The following is a 19,152-nucleotide window of genomic DNA, read 5'->3' on the forward strand; positions in this document are numbered from 1 at the left end:
TGGAGGGAGCATTGAGGGATAATAACTCTGTTATAGAGTTGGGAATTTCAAGTGTCTAGTTATATTTTCTTTTCGGTCACGACAATAAATATTATTGTTTTAATAATTTTTTATTTTTAATTAGTGATGTGAAATTAATTTATTCTTTATTTTTTTTTTTTGAAGTTATTAAATTACAATTTTCATATAATATTGAAGGTTATTCTAATGTGTATCAAAATCATAGAATGAGGCATGAAAACTATTGTGTTTAGTTTTATTAACCACATCATTTAAGATAAATTAGGATAGTTTTTTTTTTTTTTTTTTCGATTTACCCAGTACAAAAACTCTTAATTAGGGATAATGTTTATTAGTAAAATACATATGATTGACCTATGTCTGGTATTGTTCATTCTTTTGATCTAAATGTAAATATGAAATAAAATGATGTAGAACAAAGTCTTAGAATTAATCAATTTTGCCTATGAGTTTAAAAGGATAAGTATTTTAAAATTCAAAATTTTTATGAGATTTTTATACTTAAATGGTTGATTTAAAGTGAATTTATGACGAATAGATTTATTGGGTTTTGGAATTAAAGATGCTTAAAATGTGATCCTTAGTTACATAAATTATTTTGGATGTTCTAATGTTTATTTGTGTAGTTGAGGTTAGAATTTTATTCATTTAAAGCATGAAATTGAATGGTCAAAATTTGTCCAATCTAGTCAACTCAGGGCTCCTATGCAATTTTGAAAAGAAAGAGATGACTAAAGTGCAATTAGAGAAAAATTATGGACTTCTGTGCAATTTTGAATAAAATAAAAAGGGTTGAAATGTAATTTTGGGCAAGTTTAAATTTGTTATTAGATATTTTAAAAAATAATTTAGAAGAAATATATCTTAAGATATTTTATTTGATATTGTTAAATAATTACCTAATTTAACTATATCAGTAAATATCAAAAGATAATATTTGCCAAATCTTTTCTAATTTAGAAAAGATATTATCAAATATTCTCAAAAACTGATTAAATCTGTTGAATATTTGGAAGATATTATATATAAGATTCCAAGCCCAATCAAGCCTATATAAAGAAACCCAAGGGAGGCAGAAATCATACTTCATTCATTCTCTCAAAATCCTCCACTAGAAGCAATCATCCACCACTCCTCTCAATTTTATTTTACCATGTGTTTCACTCCATTCATGGAGGGCTAAGCTTTTAGGACTATTCCACTGTAATTTCATTATGGATTCTGAGGTTAGGTTGAATTAATGTATTTTTTTCTTTTGATTATTGATGTGGGTTATCCTTCTTTTTATGTCGTTCATCTCTCAATCATATTAAAAGTAATGATTTTTGCATCATAAGGTCTTTAAATCTACATGCATATTGATCATATGAGTTCAAGGGTTTCTAGGTTTAATTGAGAATTTACTTTGGTTGAATTTAGGAACTTTCATGTGATTAAATGGGTTTTTACTACTAATTGAGAATGTACTTTGGTTGGTGGTAATAATTTCAATTATAATTAAATGAGAACTTACTTTGATTAATTAGTTTTTAATCTGGTTAGGAGATTTGAGAATAGACATGATTAAACACAATAGGATTTGATTGAGAATGTACTTTGATTGAATTCATTGTGAATAATCTAGAAAGGTCTTGCATTTGATTGAGAATCTACTTTGATTGACTATGATATCGCCCTCAAGATAATTAAGAATGTACTTTAGTTAATTTCAAACCTGAACAATAATAAATTGAACAATAATCTGTGGATAACCGATGATGAATCTATCTAATAAAACAGTGGAATTAGCGTATTTCATTATAATTGTTTCTAAGTTTCCTATTTGTTTTTCAAACATTACTTCCATTAGCAAAGTTTCTCACTTTTATTCTTAAGCATTGCATAGCATTCATAAGAGTCAAGTATTAAAAAACAATTTTGTATTCATTGGGAGACGACTCAAGGTTACTTTAACCCTATCTACTATCTTGAATATTACTTGACAATATTGAAGTTACCTTGAAAAGTAGTATTATATCGATAGCTTTAACGATAGGGTATCAATGAGTCTCTAATGTGGTTGTTTTCGTTCTCATGTTGATGGTGTTGATGTTATGTAGTTGGCGAAAATGTTATTCTGGTTGGAGATAGACTCGTAACCATGCCCAATTATAGTGAAAGGATGACACAAAATGTGGTGTAGGATGTTATGCAATGTGCTAATCTAGTTAAGTGTAGGTTTTAATAATGCTTAAGATAATGACATGCATATGTTCACGAGGTATATTTGATGATTGGTGGTGCAATTGCATTGATTAAACTCACCTTGCATGCATATGCATGTAGTTTAGCTTTAGTTTTGAAGTTATAACGAAGGCTTGAGCAACTATAAGGAGTAGCGTCAGGTTGTGGTTCGAGGGACGTGATGCGTTTTTGCAACCACACTTCTCCACTTCGGTTGTTGTCGCGTAGTTGGAAGAGATGTTGTTTTTTGTCGTGGAGGGGGGATAAGTGTGGCGTTGCAAGAAAGTTCAGGCTCATGGGAGGCCAATGTGGAAGTAAGTCACATTGATGTTGTGCAGTTGGTTTGTTTGAACTTGTTCGAAATGAAATGATGAACTTGTTTTTGGTGAATGGGAAAGTAGAAATTGTTGAAGGATGGACTTGTCTTTGGACTTTGCAATAATGTCGTGAGGTCCTTGCATGCATGTTAACCCTCAAAGTCCTACGTCTATGACAAATGCAACATTGAAAACCACTCTTAATGAAGCAATAATGGCCATTGAGGTGTGGCTAATTAGTGTAGTAGTAGCCACCAAGGTCCATGCAAAACAAACATCACAAAAAAAACACATGCACTCTGGATTGGTCAATCCAGTATGCATTACCGGATCCCGAAATGTATTTTAGATTAAGCAATCCAATAAGCATCTATGAGTTCCAGATTATGTAATCTGGAATCCATTCTCAAATCTGGTACTGCATTATGGATTTCTCAATCCAATATTCATTTTTGTGAACAAAAATAAGGTAGAATAATTTTTTGAATTTTGTACCATTTTTTATTAATAAAAAACTAAATCAATATAAGATTTTATAATCAAATGCAAAATAGAGACCGTAAACTATTCATTTCCACTACTTTCACATAGGAATTAATGGGTTATACTTAACTAGATCATAAGCTAAAATATAGGTTCCACTCCTGAAGAATAGGTCAATAATTGACCTAATTTATTTAAATAAAAAATTTCTTAAAAATAAAAAAATAAAACTTAAATAACTTAAACTATATATCAATAGCATTTAGTTTATCTTTGACGTCTCAACCATGCCTAAAATTTTCTTAAGCTTTAAAAATTGCTCCAATTTTAGTGGTTTGGTCATTATGTCGGCCAATTGATTTTGATTGTTGCATTAGCTTAACGTGATGAATCCCTCTTTGACAAGAACTCTTAAAAAATGAAACCTAACATCAATATGTTTACTCCTTCCATGAAATACTGGATTCTCAAAAAACTTAATGGTTGAACTATTATCACATAAAACTAGAGTACTTTTCTATTCTTTGAATCCAAGAGTCTCCAATACTATTTTAATCCAGATACATTGACATGCACATGATGCAACAACTATGTACTCTGCTTTTGTGGTAGACAATGTTAGGTTGTTTTTAGAAGACCATGAAACTTCTCCAGACCCTAAAGAAAACATAAAACCATATGTGCTCTTTCTATCATCTAAATCTCTAGCAAAATCATTGTCTATATAAGCAATAATATTTGTGTTTTCCCCTTTCTTGTAGAAAATACAAAGTTCGGTGGTGCCCCTTAAATATCTTAGTATTCTTTTGGTTGCAAAATAGTGAGTTTCTATTGGATTTACCATGAATCTACTAATTAAACTAACTTCACACATTAGATCATTTCTGGTTGCATTTAAGTACATGAAGCTTTCAACTACTTGTTTGAACAACATATCATCTATTTTATTCCCTGTATCATTTCTACACAATTTTGTACCAGGAACAATTGGATTTTTGATTGCATTACAATCATTCATGCCAAACTGAGATAAAACATCCTTAGCATATTTCCTTTGACACATTAAAATTCCATATGCATTTTGTAAAATCTCAATTTCAAGAAAATACCTCATTCTCCCTAAGTCAGACATGTCAAATTCTGACAACATTGAAATTTTAAAATCATTACACATACTTTCATTATTTCGACTATATATATGATCACAATTAATAACTTACCTCCTTTTATTGATTTTGTAAACAATGTGTGTTCACAAAAGCATCTCTCAAAGGAACTTCATAGGAAGTATGATTCTATTTTGTTGTACCAAGCTCGAGCTCATACAAAGCTTTTCTCAACTTGTATACTTTATCTTTTTTTCCCATCTTCATAACTCCAACAGGTTGTCGTTGCACATATATTTTTCCTTTGAGCTCTGCATGAAGAAAAACACTTTTCACATCTAATTAGAAGATAATCCAACCATGTTGTGAAATTATTGAGATTATTATGTGTATGGTGTCAAGTTTAGCCACCAATGCAAAAACATCAATGTAGTCTACTTCAGATTTTGTGCATCTTTCTACTTCTTACTCTTAACAGTTTCTTCGAAAGTTACAGGGTCATCACCAGCCAAAAACATTGCATTTACGTCATCATTTGATAGGAACTTTCCTTCTTCGTAATCTGCCATCCATACTAGTTCTTTCCTACACCTTTTAGGCTTCCTTTCAACTGGAATTGCAATTGTTGGGGGTTGAGATTCAGTACTAGAATTTATTCCAATGCTTACAACTTTTGTTTCTTGTTGCTTTTGATGATTTTCTTCTTTACTTTTCTTTTAATTTCAGCTTTTTTGTTTTTCAAAAGTTACATCCCTACTTAGTATAATCTTCCTATTGATTGGGTCAAATAATCTATAAGCCTTGGATTCATCACTAACTCCAAGAGGAACACATTTCTTACTCTTATCATCCAATTTGATTTATTGTTGGTCTGGTGTATGGACATGGGCTAGACAACTAAATATGCAAATATAATCAATTGAAGGTTTCACTGCACTCCATGTTTCTTCAAGGGTTTTGTTGTTGTGGGACTTCAATTAAGAATGTGAATACACCAGTTTGTTGCTTTTGGCCAAAAAATTTTGGGAACGTGTCTTCCAACTAGCATTGATCAAACCATATTCATAATAGTTTTATTCTTTCTATTAGTAACTCCATTCTGTTGAGGAGTGTAGACAATTGTTAATTATCTTCAAATGCCTTAGTTTCTACAAAAAATTTTAAACTCCTTGGAAATAAATTCTCGTCCTCTATATATGCGTAAGCAAAGTATGCTTTCATAATCCTTATTTTCCACCTGTGTTTTGAAACTTTTAAATAAATAAAAGGTTTTTTATTTCTCACTTAAAAAGTATACCCAAGTCTTATGGGATAAATCATAAATAAAACTTATGATATACCTCTTATTACTGCTTGAAGTAGGTTGAATAGGCCCACAAATGTTTGCATGAACCAATTGTAACTTCTTTGATGCTCTCCAAAGGCTTTTCTTTGACATTGCTTTTTGGTGTTGTTTCCTTGCCAAGCATTGTGTACACAGATCCTTGGGAGTTGTGATAGGGGACAACCCTTTCACCATTTGTTTAGTGACCAATGTTTTAAAGCCATTATAACTTAAATGTCCTAACCAATTATACCATAGTCGAGCATCATGCCCCAAATCCACTTGATAGCAGGTTGCTACTCCTTTAGTTGTTGTAAGTACAAACATCATGTTTCCACTCCTTTTTACTTCCATAATCTAGCCTCTTTTAGGATGAATAACATAGCACTTGTTGTTATGAATGGTTATAGTCAACCCTTTCTCTTAAAGTTGTCTTATGCTCAATAAATTATTTTGAGCTTAAGAACATAAAATACATGTGTAATAACATATGTGATACCATTCACTAGCATCCAAACACTCCCTTTCCCCATCATATTGTTGGGAAAATCTCAAGATACACACTCAGATATTTTTCTAAAATTGATTCTTGCTATTCATTGATAATTGAAGGGCTTTAAATAACCATGATATTTACAATATTATGGAAATAAAAATAAAATCTAAAAATAAAATATCAACTGACTTAAAAATAAAATCTCCTTAACCTATCATAAAATAATATTCTACCTAGATAAATAAAAAATCATAACTACCCATGATATTTTTATCTCTATCAAATCAAACCAAATATTACTAGACCAAAAACTAATAAAATAATATTTAAACAAAATTATTAATAAAACCCTAAAATTTAAGTTTATCCCAAAAAACTCCCCCATAAACTTAAATTCTTCCTTCCTTGCTTTCCATGTGCATCATCCCACACCGGGTTTGCTTCTTCTTTGCTTTTACCTGGTTCTTCTTTGCTTTTACCTGGGTTGTTAGACGACCATGCTTATCCTTTAAGTACAATACCTGATTTTTCATAAAAATTGAATTACCTTTTTCAATTATCTGACACATGCTTAAAATATTGCTCTTCAACCCCGGAACATAATAAACATCCTTAATATCTCCAACTTGTCCATTATTCTGAATTTGCCGAATTGTTCCACGCCCTTTCACGACCACCTTAGAGTCATCTCCAAAAGACACAAATTTGGCCTCTACCTTGGTGAGTTCATAAAACAAATTCTTGTTCCCACACATGTGATTGCTTGCTCCAGTATCTAGATACCATATTGAGTTGGTAGAGATCTCATCAGCCTTCATCTCTTCTTCATCTTCTTCCCTATTTTTATCTGGTTCAAGAATGCTAGATGCTTTCTCTTCCTTTTTAGGAGCCGTCTTCCTCAGCTCCTCAAGCTCAACCCTCTATTTATTTTATTCATAATTTCATTAGCTTCATGCAGAAGCCTCCCTATCCGCTGAATCTCTTCATCCTTTTGTTTGAGTTCCTTTTCCACGTTTGTCGCACGGAGACCATAAGACTTCCGCAGCGAGGGAGGAAGGAGACCATAGTCCTTTGTTTGAGGAAGGATGTTGGAGTGCAAACAAAGTCCCACATTGAGTAGAAGAAGGGCTGGTTAAGGGTTTATATACACATACCTTCATTGATAAGAGGCCTTTTAGAGTGATACCAAAAGCAAATCCGTGAGGGCTTGGCCCAAAGCAGACAATATCTTATCAATGTGGAGACTTATGTGTATGTGTGAGTGTTGAACCCCTCCCTACAAATGGTATCAGAGCCATGGTTCAGGTTTGGTGACCTGGCTCAGACGAGTACATCCCTCCATGATCGAGTGAAGCCTTGGAAGGTGGGCCAGTGGCCGATAGCCTGGAAGTGAATCATGAGAGGTGGAGAATAAGAGATTCTCAGTGTTTGACCATGGATTGTGAGAGAGAAGTGTTGACCATGGTGTACTCGAGGATAAGAAAGAAGACTTCCGCTGTAGGGGAGGTGGTCCTTTGTTTGAGGGGAGGATGTTGGGTACAAACAAAGTCCCACATCAGAAAAAATAAGAAATGGACATGGGTTTATATACACATAAGGTACCTCCATTGATAAGAGGCCTTTTGGAGTGGTACCAAAAGCAAATCCGTGAGAACTTGGCCCAAAGCGGACAATATCTTATCAGTGTGGAGACTTATGTGTATGTGTGAGTGTTGAACCCCTCCCTACACATATCTATGTAGGTATCATTTGTCAAGCCTTACTTTATGACGAAAGTTCTCATTTAATTATGAGAACCAATCCTATGTGGTTACTGCATCTAGAATCTAGAAACCACTCATTCGTCTTTCCTTCTTTGAGTACCAAAAAGGTCATTAACAAGAGTTCATCCTCTTGTTCCACCGTATCTTCTATTTTAACATAATTCGCTTTCTTCTCCCACTTAGGACATTCATATAGAAAATTTCCCTTTTTTTGACATTTGAAGCATTCGATTTCAGCCTTATTGAATTACTAGATTCCTTTTCCTCTATCTCGAGAAGATCCACCTCTACTTCTCCCTCTTCCTTTATCTCTTTTGCTTCTCTCATCAGTCACAATCTTCATTACTTGCTCCTATTCTGTCGAGAACACCATTCACTACTCATGAATCGGTAGGCTTCGTTATAGTTCATCAATTGTTATGGTATCCATATTATTGTATTCTTCAATAGAACACACCTCATAGTTGAATTTTGCTATCATATACCACAAGATTTTTGTAGTTATGACACTCTCCTACATGTTTTCCCCACATGCTTTCATACTTTTTGCTATCTTCAGAGTTCGACCAAAACAGGAATTCACTAACTCTCCTTCCTTCATCTACAATGTTTCAAAATCCTTACGTAAGGTGTGTAGTTGTGCTATTTTCACCCGTGTTGAGCCCTGGAATTTTTGCTTCATGGAATCCCATATATTTTTGGACGTCTTATCATTTAAAATAGTATTCAGAATTTCCCTATTAATTGCTTAATATAGATAATTTTTTTATCTTCAAATCTTTCAACTTCTGCTTCTCCAAAAACTTGAGTTCTACTTTGGTTACGTTTGCTTCATTTGGAATGACTATAATTCCATGCTCCACTAGATGCCAATATTCCTTTGAATGAAGAAAATTCTCCATCAATTTTGCCCAATGCTCATAATGTCCATCAAATTTTGGCATTGTGGGTTGTAAGTATTTGATGGATTCTGCCATTGCTATCGATTACTCCTTAAGAACTCGCTCTCACAAATGTTTCACTCAATCTCACCTGACTTTAGGATCCTCACATATTTCTCTCACTCTCACTCGTTGATTTTCTAGTTCAAGCCCTTATGAAGGAGCTATGATATCAAATTGTGAACAAAAATAAGGTAGAATAATTTTTTGAATCCTATGCCAATTTGTATTAATCAAAAATTGAAACAATATTACATTTTATAATAAAATGCAAAGCAAAACGGTAAATTATCTAATCCTACTACGTTCATGCAAGAATTAGTGAGTTGTACCTAACCAAATCATAAGCTAAAATATACCTTCCACTCTCTAAAGAATAGGTCAATAACTGGCCTAATTTATTTAAATAAAAAACTACTTAAAAACAAAACAATAAGACATAGACAACTTATGGATTGATCAATCCATAATACAGTTCCGAATTTAGAAATGCACTCCAAATTCCACAATCCGGTACTTGGTGGTGCGACTTGAAGGTACAGTGCAGAGAATGAGACAATACAAGAAAGGTTCGTATTGTTTGTTGGCAAGACCAGTGGAATGGAGATGAGATGCAACGAAATGGGGAGTGTAGGAAGAAAAAAAGTGGGTGCAGGGAAAACCAAATTAGTGTTTTTAATCCATTAAGGGCAAAAGTGGGATTTAAATGTTAGGGGAGTGTAGGAAGAAAAAAAGGGGGTGCAGGGAAAATAATGGACATGATAAATTATATCTTCATATTACCTGGCTATAGAACCTTCCAATATTATAAAATTGTTTTCTTCCAATTTATTCTTGTGCTTTCTTGTTTGTTATTGCTATGGATGCAAAAGTGTAATCTAATGGTGAAAGAAAATATCTGAACCTAACTGACAAAACAGTGAATTTGCATTCGGCCTTAAAACATTGCAGTTACAACTCTGTTGACAAAAGTTACACAGTATTATAGACGTATAGACCATTTATTTTACACTTAACATTTTATCTTTCATACCTATATATATGAATATATACTCTCTGTTGTCATTTATAAACACTAGGAAAATGAAAAAGGTAGAATCTTTAATCATTCACAAATATGGAGCAGGCTGTAGAGGGAATTTCGTATTCTAAAAGATAGTACATATTAACGATGTTTCATATAAGGTATTTAAACAGTGGCTGGTACTGGAGTTGAAGGAGGGACACGGTTTTCAGCTGGAATTTCAGTAAATTCAGACAGTAGAGCACGGAATTCATCACCACTCAATGTCTCCTTCTCCAGAAGGACATCCACAATTTTGTCCATTGCCTCACGGTTGTTCCTTATATGTTCCAAGGCAATTTCATATGCTTCATCTGATATCCTCTTGATGGCAGCATCAATGTCTTCTGCAAGCTTCTCTGACATTGAGTTCCTTGCCATCATTCTCATGATAACATCCCCACTTTGTGCTGATGGTTCCATCAGTGACCAAGGCCCAATATCAGACATTCCAAATGTAGTTACCATCTGCAAGAGTATCATATAAGGTCTAATTAAGGTAGCATAGGAGGTAAATATAAGAAAATAAGAAGAATTCTCTAGAAGAAAGATAAAATGTTCATCCTTCAGAAACATCACCATTCATTCTTTCAAGAGCATATGATTGGCAAGTACCTGTTTTGCCAAACCGGTGATTTGCTGCAAATCACCAGCTGCTCCAGTTGTAACCTCAGGCTCACCAAAAATAATTTCTTCTGCAGCCCTACCACCAAGTCCTCCAACAATTCTTGCGAAGAGTTGTTGTTTGGAGATAAGAGTTGGGTCGTCGGAAGGAATGAACCATGTAAGACCCCGAGCTTGACCACGAGGAACTAGTGTTACCTTTTGCACAGCATCATGACCAGGAGTTAAAGTTCTACAAACAAGCACAAACATGTTTCAGATGAGGCTTTGGGGAATTGTATACTGAAACGGTTTTCAAATGTTGCCACTTAACACATAACAATGGTAGTTTTGCTTGCTTAAGCTAATATATTCAGTGTTGCATAGAAAGTCATGAAGACTAAATAAGTTGCTTTGATATCAATCTTGAAACATGTATTTAAAAAGACAAAAAGGAAAGTCAAATTTCTCACCCACAAATAGCATGACCAACTTCGTGATATGCCACTAAACTTTTGCTCTTCCCATCTGTCATCACTGTTCCTTCCATTCCAGCCACAATCCTATCAATGGAATCATCAATCTCTTTAGAGGAAATTGCAGTCTTTCCACGTCTACCGGCTAATATGGCAGCCTCATTCAAGAGATTTGCAAGATCAGCTCCACTAAAACCAGGCGTTCTCATGGCAATCACATCAAGAGAAACATCATCATCAAACTTTTTATTGCTACCATGAACCTTTAGGATTTCGGTCCTTCCCCTTATATCTGGAACATCAACAGTAACCTGCAGAAGCATTGATGTTCAGTAATTTACTCATTAACAAAAAGCATTAGGCATTTCATAATATAGTCATACCTGTCTATCAAACCGTCCAGGTCTCAATAAGGCAGAGTCAAGAATGTCTGCTCTGTTAGTTGCTGCAATGACAATGATGCCAGTATTACCCTCAAAACCATCCATTTCTGTCAAAAGTTGGTTGAGGGTCTGCTCTCTTTCATCATTCCCTCCACCAATTCCAGTTCCTCTTTGTCTTCCAACAGCATCAATTTCATCAACAAAGACAATGCAAGGGGCGTTTTCTTTGGCCTTCTTGAACAAATCACGAACTCGAGAAGCACCAACACCAACAAACATCTCAACAAACTCAGAACCAGATATTGAAAAAAATGGAACACCAGCTTCACCAGCAATAGCCTTGGCCAACAGGGTCTTCCCAGTTCCTGGAGGACCAACAAGAAGAACTCCTTTAGGTATGCGAGCCCCAACAGCAGTGAACCTCTCAGGCTTCTTCAGAAACTCCACCACCTCCATAAAGTCCTGCTTGGCTTCATCCACCCCAGCAACATCATCAAATGTCACTCCAGTGTTTGGTTCCATTTGAAACTTGGCTTTAGATTGGCCAAAAGCAAGAGGAAATCCTGGTCCACCAGGACCTCCCATTCCTCCTGAACGTCTCGAGAGAAGGAACAATCCTCCAATCAAGATCAAAGGGAAGGCCAGATTCCCAATCAGGTTAGCCAAAAGAGAGCCTGACTCTTCTTGGGCACTATGAGCTGCAAAGTCAATATTCTTTTCCCTGAATTTCTGAAGGAGCTCCTGGTTAAGTCCAGGGAGTTGAACTTTAACACGCTGCACCCTATTCCCCAATTCAGGAGAAACAGCCTCAACAACAGCAATGGTTCCGTTGTCATAAAGATCCACTTTTTTTACTCTATCCTTGTCCAAATACTCTAGAAACCTGGAGTAAGACATTCTGGAGGAGGAAGCCCCTTGTTCATCAGCATAAGCTTTGCCACTTCCCAACAATGCAGGAAAACCAACTCCCGCATTTCCAAGCAATAATTTCAGAAACCCCCTTCTCCCTTCTTGTTGCCTTTCCTCCAAGGATGCCCTTATGGAAAATGCTTTCGATGCCTTGTTATTGTTCAACGATGAAAGTCTCCAAGATGAGTAAAGATATCTTCTATTGAAGTCCTTGTTAAGAGCTATTCTATTACCCCTTGTAGATAAACCATTCCCAACAAGGCATGCAGATGATGCCGCCATCTATATCAACAACACCATCCAACCCAAAACAAGGGCTCTTAAATACTATCATTATGATTGTAAAAAAAAACTTCTCATTTCTTATTACATGAACCAACAAACAAACCACACTCTAAAGTTCGCAAATTTCTTGAATGATAAAAAGCATCAAACCAACAAATCCCAGTTCAATTGATGGAAAGATATAAAAAAATATGAGCCTTCAAAAGGCAATTAACAGAAAATTAAACATATGAACAGCCAAGTAGAGAAAAAAACCACACAAAAGAAAGAAGCACGTACCTTAAAAGTAAAATGTGACAGAGAAGTGAGAGTAGAGAATTAGAAGGTCTGGAGACCTTATTGGTGGTGCAAAGGAAGGTGACGATGGAAGGTGTTATTGTGTGGTTTTAGAGGAAGTGGCTATGGTTCAGGAAACTCATACGTGGCGTTTTTCTAACGTTTGATTCGTCCTCTTCTGTCTCAACTTCATATTTCAGATTTTTCCTTCTTTCCCTTTTAAGTTTCTTTAACGTTGAATCTTCATATTATTATTTTAATATTACATTTAAAATGAATTTTTGTCAAATAAATTATGAAGTTATTTATTTATTTATTATGAAAAAGAATCTTTCAAAAACATGACCTTTGCTAAATTGTTATGTATAATAAAAAAGAAAATATAATTGGAAACGTTTGCTCCCAAGAAAGGCACGTTGGCGTGAAAGAAATGTCCAATTGCCGCCACATGGAATTAGATTAAAATTTGACCATAAAATCTGAGTAATAACTAAAGTAGCTTCAACTTTTATCGTCATCTCATGATGACACGTAGCTTAATTTCTATGGTTTGCTTAAATTAAAATTTCATCACTGTTGAGAAGGAAAAAAAATTGAATATGAGTATTTTAATTTTTTTCTGAATTAATGAACATATATAAATATAATAAGATTTAATTTATATATAATGAACACATAAATATAATATTTATTTTGTAGATATTTGTAAATGATAGTTAATGATTTTTATTTAGGTATTTTTTAAAATTAAGTGGTAACATTATAATCGTTGAAAATTAAAATTTAGGAATTCGGTTTGTATTTTATATATTTATGTTTTTTAGTTAAATTTATGAAGTTAAAATTATTTTTAAAGAGACTAGCATATTTATATTTAAACTTTGTGGTATAGTTTATTTTATATTTAAATATAAATATTTTATTATAATAGTTTTATTCAAACTATACTTTAAGATCGAGATTTTATTTGAATTAATATTTAAAATAATTTATTAATAAAATTGTAACATCCCAATTATATAGAAATATATATATATAATATAGAGTGCTACATATATAATACGAGAAAGCAGTTAGGAGTAACTATCAGATGAAGTACATTATAATACAATCATCTAAAAGAAAGGAGGAATTAAAACCTTGCTTGCAATAAGGTTAACTCAAAATATAAGCAAGCTAGATACAAAAAGAACTAAGCTATATACATGTATGATCCTATCTGGCCTATACTACTCTGTAGTATCTGGAACATCGGCTTCATCCAAAACCTGCTCCAGTGGCACCTCTCCTACCTCTGCTCACATCCAATTTGGATGATCATTGCAAAAGAAAAACAAACACATACAAAACAAACAACCAAGCAGCAAGGGTAAGCTAGATTTTTAAAGAGTGTACAAGTTATATAAGACTAGCTAGAATAAAATGAACATGCAAGCAAACAAATCATAGAAGAATAGTTTTATTAGGTTATGTTAGAATTAGACTCGTCCGGACCTAGAATGAATATCGAGTTATGGCGGGTTATGCACCTGTGATGGCCTCTAATGCTCTGCAAAGCCAATTGCTATGGGTTCCACCCTACCACCACAAGGTTAGTTCGTTATCACTCATCTTGGCCCATTTAAAATGGAGACAATCAAGACTAGGACCTCCTACTACTCTCACCACATGACATATTCTTCTCTAAGTGAGATGGAATAACTATTAGAGTGTTAAGGAAAACCCCCAAGACTGAGCTACCTATATTCATTCCAGAAACTTAATTTTAATCTCACCAAGAGATGTAAATTAATTCATTAAGTCATATTACACCACATGGAACACAATCATTCTTTAGTTATGTCATAAAAACAACTTATACATACTCAAACATTACATATTTTCAGAAAAACATCACTTATTAAAGCAAATATCTTTATAATCTTTAATTACGAATACTTAATTAATTCAAATAACTTGGAGACCCTCACTAATGGCTCCGGAAGGGTCAAAAACCCCCAGAACGACCTAAAGAACGTCCAGAAATGATACCCGAAACCCCTAAAACCACTCAAAACTGTCCTGGATCATTTCCTGACAACAATAATCGATTATTACATATGATAATCGATTATTTACGTATGATAATCGATTATTACATGTGATAATCGATTATTTACGAGAACTTTGAAGAAAATATGATATTCTGACTAGAATAATCGATTATCAAGTGGGATAATCGATTATTCTTATCAATATTTGATAGCAACCTTATTTTTCTGGTTTTCGATGCATCTAAGACACTTTAATGAGTTTCTAACACTCCCAACTTGATCTATGTGATTAATTAGACTTGCCTAACTGGTTCTAAGCATTCTTAATCCCATAATTTAGTGTTTATGTAATCAATTTCCCTTCTAGGACTTCCATTTGATGAACGTAGGGTGCTAAATCTGAATTTACCAATTAGAAGTTGTTTTGAACCATTTTATCACTTCCTACAAGTCACATATGACTTACCTAAGTTGTCTAAACTGACTAGGACTATCTGTAATACCTAACTCTCCATATGACTATATTAGTTCCTCTAATATGACCTTAACTCAAATAATGTACCTAATTATTACCTAGTAGCTTGTTCAACAGAAATTACTACACCTAATTACTCAATATCATCATCAAACCCTACCCATACTGGTTCATAAGTAAAATTCCACAGTCCCATTATTTATCAGGCAATTATCAATCAAAATAACATGCCAAAATTCCCAAAGTTCAGTACAATTAACATCCACACACACATTTCATACATGTAGTATATCATCAATTCAAACAACAATTTATTGGATACACTTTCAAATTTACAGAATAGAAATCAAGACCTAGCTTCCCTTACCTTTGAATTAGCTAACCTAGCTCACAGGATGACCTAATCAGCACCTTGCACCTTAGGGAAATCTTGAAACACCTATAAATCCCCAATTGGAGATAGGAACTAGAGTTTAGGACATGATCGGAGTTAAAATTTGAGGAAAACACANAATCAGCCACATGCAACCGGATTTGTTGCATGATCATAGCTCTAAAGTTGTACGGAAAAGAAGATTCAACTTACCAGTTGAAGAACAGAGAAATTGATCGGTTGAAAATGTTGCTCTTGAAGCCTGGATCGCCTAGGCAGCTTCTGATCAACAAACCAACGGGTCAATCTTAAGCCAAGGTAGAGAAAGAAGGTAGAGGGGATTTGAAGAACTGAGTTTTAGAGAGAGATATGAGGCTTGAACTAATGAACCAGATGTTTTAAAATGCTTTTATTTATGTTGCTGATGTGTTTAAACTATAAAACCTGATTCTATTAAATTAATACTCCTATAAGCCCTTAATCCTATTTTTTTTTCAGGTTATTACAAAAATTTTAAAACATATTTACAAGTGTATGTAAACATTTGTAAATATAAAAAAAAATATGAATTTTTTTTTATTTAGATATCATTTAAGTAAATGAATATTTTTTAAAGGTTAAATATCTTTTTAGTTTTTAAGAGTTTGAAATTTGATTTCTTCATAAACTTACATTTTGATTAGTTCATATATTTTAGAAATGAATAAATATATAGTCTCCTCTCTCTCACCCTTCCTAGTTGTTTCTCTCCCTCTCCCACCTTTCTTAGTTGTTTTTCCCTTCACCCACCTTGCATTGGTGCTCATTCCTACCCTCTTTGAGATCATAAGGGGAAAGGGAGGTGTTGGAGGGGTGAAGAGAAATAGATTTATAAGAATGATGAATGGAGAGTCAATAAAAGAGAAGATAAAAGAAAAAGGGAGGAGAATGATACACAGAGATGACATTCTACTAACAGATGGACATACTTGACAATACTAAAATAGTCACATTTCTTAGTTGTTTTTCCCTTCACCCACCTTGCATGGGTGCTCATTCCTACCCTCTTTGAGATCATAAGGGGAAAGGGAGGTGTTAGAGGGGTGAAGAGAAATAGATTTATAAGAATGATGAATGAATAGTCAATAAAAGAGGAGGTAAAAGAAAAAGGGAGGAGAATGATACAGGGAGATGACATACTTGACAATACTAAAATAGTCACGTATACATACACCTAATAATGTTTTTTATCACAACAATAAATATTTAATATTACATCCATTCATTAATAAAATTTTAATATGAAAGTAGATTAAAGTTTAAGACAAAAATAGAATTCAATTTAGCATTAAATTTGAAACATTATAAAATTTGAAAGACTAAAAATATATTTAATGCAAATAAAGTAATTATATAATATGAAACAAAGTCAATAGACTTTGATTATTCACGAAAACAAATGGATTTATAATTTTAAAATTCGTACATACATTATATATAAGATTTCTTCTAAATGATATAATTTTATTCTAAATTTAAGGTTTTAGATATTTTTAAATAAAATTATAAACATAGGTAACTTGCACTTGAAAATGATAAAGTCATGAAAGGATAATGACTTTAGTGACTTATAGAATATATATAATTGTTTCTCAGAGCATACAAAGTTGAGTGTTCACTTCAAGTAATATTTTTTTTTCTTCATTGTTGTTTAGATACTTCAATTGTTTAAGTGTATTAGTTAAAGATATTCTAATGTTTAAGTTGGTTTGATATTTGATTGGTTTTGTTAGTAAAGTGATGCCTTATACCTCAAGTCAAGAGAAGGGGTGAATTTGATTTTGCTTAAAAAGTTGATCTTTTCAAAAGCTTTGCAAAATATTTGGTTTTCTTGAAATCAATTAAACAACAAGTGATAAATCAACAATAAAGGAGAAATGATAGAAAAAGATTAACTAAAGCAATTTATACTATTTCGGCCAAGCCTACATTTAGTCTTCCTTCAACAACCTGAGTTGAAGGGATTCCACTATAATGATAGAGTTACAAGAATACAGAGATATCCCCTCTCAAAGTACTTCTCACCTAACTCAAAATCACTATAGCAAACAAGAGGTGAACACTCTCACATTCTTACCAAATAGAGAACAATCCCAACTCTCTTTACACCTTGAGAACAATCTCAACTCTTAATGAGAACAACCACAGTACTCTCCCCTGACACAGCAGCACAGGAACACAATACACAGATTGCTAAATGTTGAAACTGATCGTCCTAGTACACTCCAATAGTGTAGAATGAATCAATACAATTCTAGCCCACGTTCTTGATCAAATCTTGATGTGTAAAACCCAAATTTAATCCTTGATTCGTTAAGACAGATCTTGGACGCTCTTGTAATCAAAACTCAATAAAAATGTTAGTTATGAAATTGATTGCAATTGAATTCGTTTGAAATAACACACAAGACAATTATTTATAGGATTTGTTGAATCCTGACGCATTTTAATCAATTACGAAATTTATGTAATCTATTAAACTTTTCCTTATGCTTTAACATATTTTCCTCTGTTTTGATTTAACAAATTATACAACGCATGCAATCGATCATACAATTCTTATAAGCAGTGACAAATTCATTTGATCGTTATAAAAAGTTAGTTTTTAAATGAATATGATTTTGACAAAAGAAACATACTTAACCGATCATGAAACTTATGTAATCGGTTATGTCAACACTTAAGCAATTTTTCAAATCAATTTTCATTCTAAACAGATCAATACACTAATGAAACATATATTACACAACTATTTGCCCTTGTTAAGCATACAAGTGATGTGGAGAAATCTAACAGATTATATACATTGCTTAACCGATTATTTCTTCCAGAAATGAAATGTTCAATCTTTTTTAAAGCATGATTCATCAACAACCAATGAATACAAATATCAAGCACAAACATAATAATGATAAAGTAATTGTTATGTCATTTGTTGTGCAAGAAACTATAAAACCATTTTCTTGTTCATCATAAAAAACATAGAACATAGATATGTAGGGTAGATATAGCTTCCCCTATCAATAGGTTTAACAATTAATATTGTAAGAAATATGTCCTAAAATTCCCCATAATCATACCTTTAACATGCATTTATATGTTTCTCCATGGGTTTCTGATTAGAGTCGATCTAATCACGATCCAATTCTATTAAATTTGATTACTAACATGTTTACCTTAATTGGCTTATTAGCTCAATATGATTAATATCAATCAATTTCCTCTATACTTGAATGATCGATTTAGGATAGTTTAGTTGGTATGTACCGACTGGTACATATACAATACACAGGACCCCAAGCCTTGAGCTTGGACTTAAGTCAACAAGCGAAAAGTGATTGTTAATACGACTGTTGGTGATTGAAAATTGTCTTTATAAATGTTGACAAATTGGCAAGTGTACCAAATCGTACAAGTAATATAAATGGTAAGACCAAGTATCGTTTTCCCAAGAGACTCGTGTGGCTTTCTCGTTCACGTGAATTAAAATAATAAGACTTGAAAAATAAAAATTAATAAATTGGATTTGAGAACAAAAATATTAACATGCAAAAATAAAGTTG

At 33.1% G+C, this 19,152-nt stretch overlaps 2 protein-coding genes across 2 annotated transcripts; both read right to left on the minus strand.

Annotated features, from left to right (window-relative positions):
- Positions 1-4,608: 4,608 nt before the first annotated feature.
- On the minus strand, positions 4,609-7,130 carry LOC106766225. Its single transcript, XM_014650971.1, has 3 exons — positions 7,125-7,130; positions 6,518-6,890; positions 4,609-4,760 (listed from the first exon to the last, which is right to left on the minus strand). Exons 1-3 carry the CDS (start codon positions 7,128-7,130, stop codon positions 4,609-4,611), a joined length of 531 nt encoding a protein of 176 aa, XP_014506457.1.
- Positions 7,131-9,678: 2,548 nt separating this feature from the next.
- Positions 9,679-12,847, minus strand: LOC106768704 (ATP-dependent zinc metalloprotease FTSH 8, chloroplastic). Its single transcript, XM_014653977.2, has 5 exons — positions 12,673-12,847; positions 11,200-12,390; positions 10,814-11,127; positions 10,353-10,593; positions 9,679-10,205 (listed from the first exon to the last, which is right to left on the minus strand). Exons 2-5 carry the CDS (start codon positions 12,388-12,390, stop codon positions 9,864-9,866), a joined length of 2,088 nt encoding a protein of 695 aa, XP_014509463.1. The 5' UTR covers positions 12,673-12,847; the 3' UTR covers positions 9,679-9,863.
- Between the last annotated feature and the right edge of the window lie 6,305 nt (positions 12,848-19,152).

This window comes from Vigna radiata, chromosome 7, assembly GCF_000741045.1.
Source record: "Vigna radiata var. radiata cultivar VC1973A chromosome 7, Vradiata_ver6, whole genome shotgun sequence".
Classification (NCBI taxonomy): Eukaryota; Viridiplantae; Streptophyta; class Magnoliopsida; order Fabales; family Fabaceae; genus Vigna; species Vigna radiata.

Coding starts and splice junctions, on each gene's coding strand:
- LOC106766225 (XM_014650971.1), bottom strand. Junction 4,761..6,517: donor GTGTCAGATAATTGAAAAAG/GTAATTCAATTT, acceptor TTGCAATTCCAG/TTGAAAGGAAGCCTAAAAGG.
- LOC106768704 (XM_014653977.2), bottom strand. CDS start 12,390: ATGGCGGCATCATCTGCATGCCTTGTTGGGAATGGTTTATCTACAAGG. Junction 11,128..11,199: donor CTGGACGGTTTGATAGACAG/GTATGACTATAT, acceptor ATGCTTCTGCAG/GTTACTGTTGATGTTCCAGA. Junction 10,594..10,813: donor GTTGGTCATGCTATTTGTGG/GTGAGAAATTTG, acceptor GCTTGTTTGTAG/AACTTTAACTCCTGGTCATG.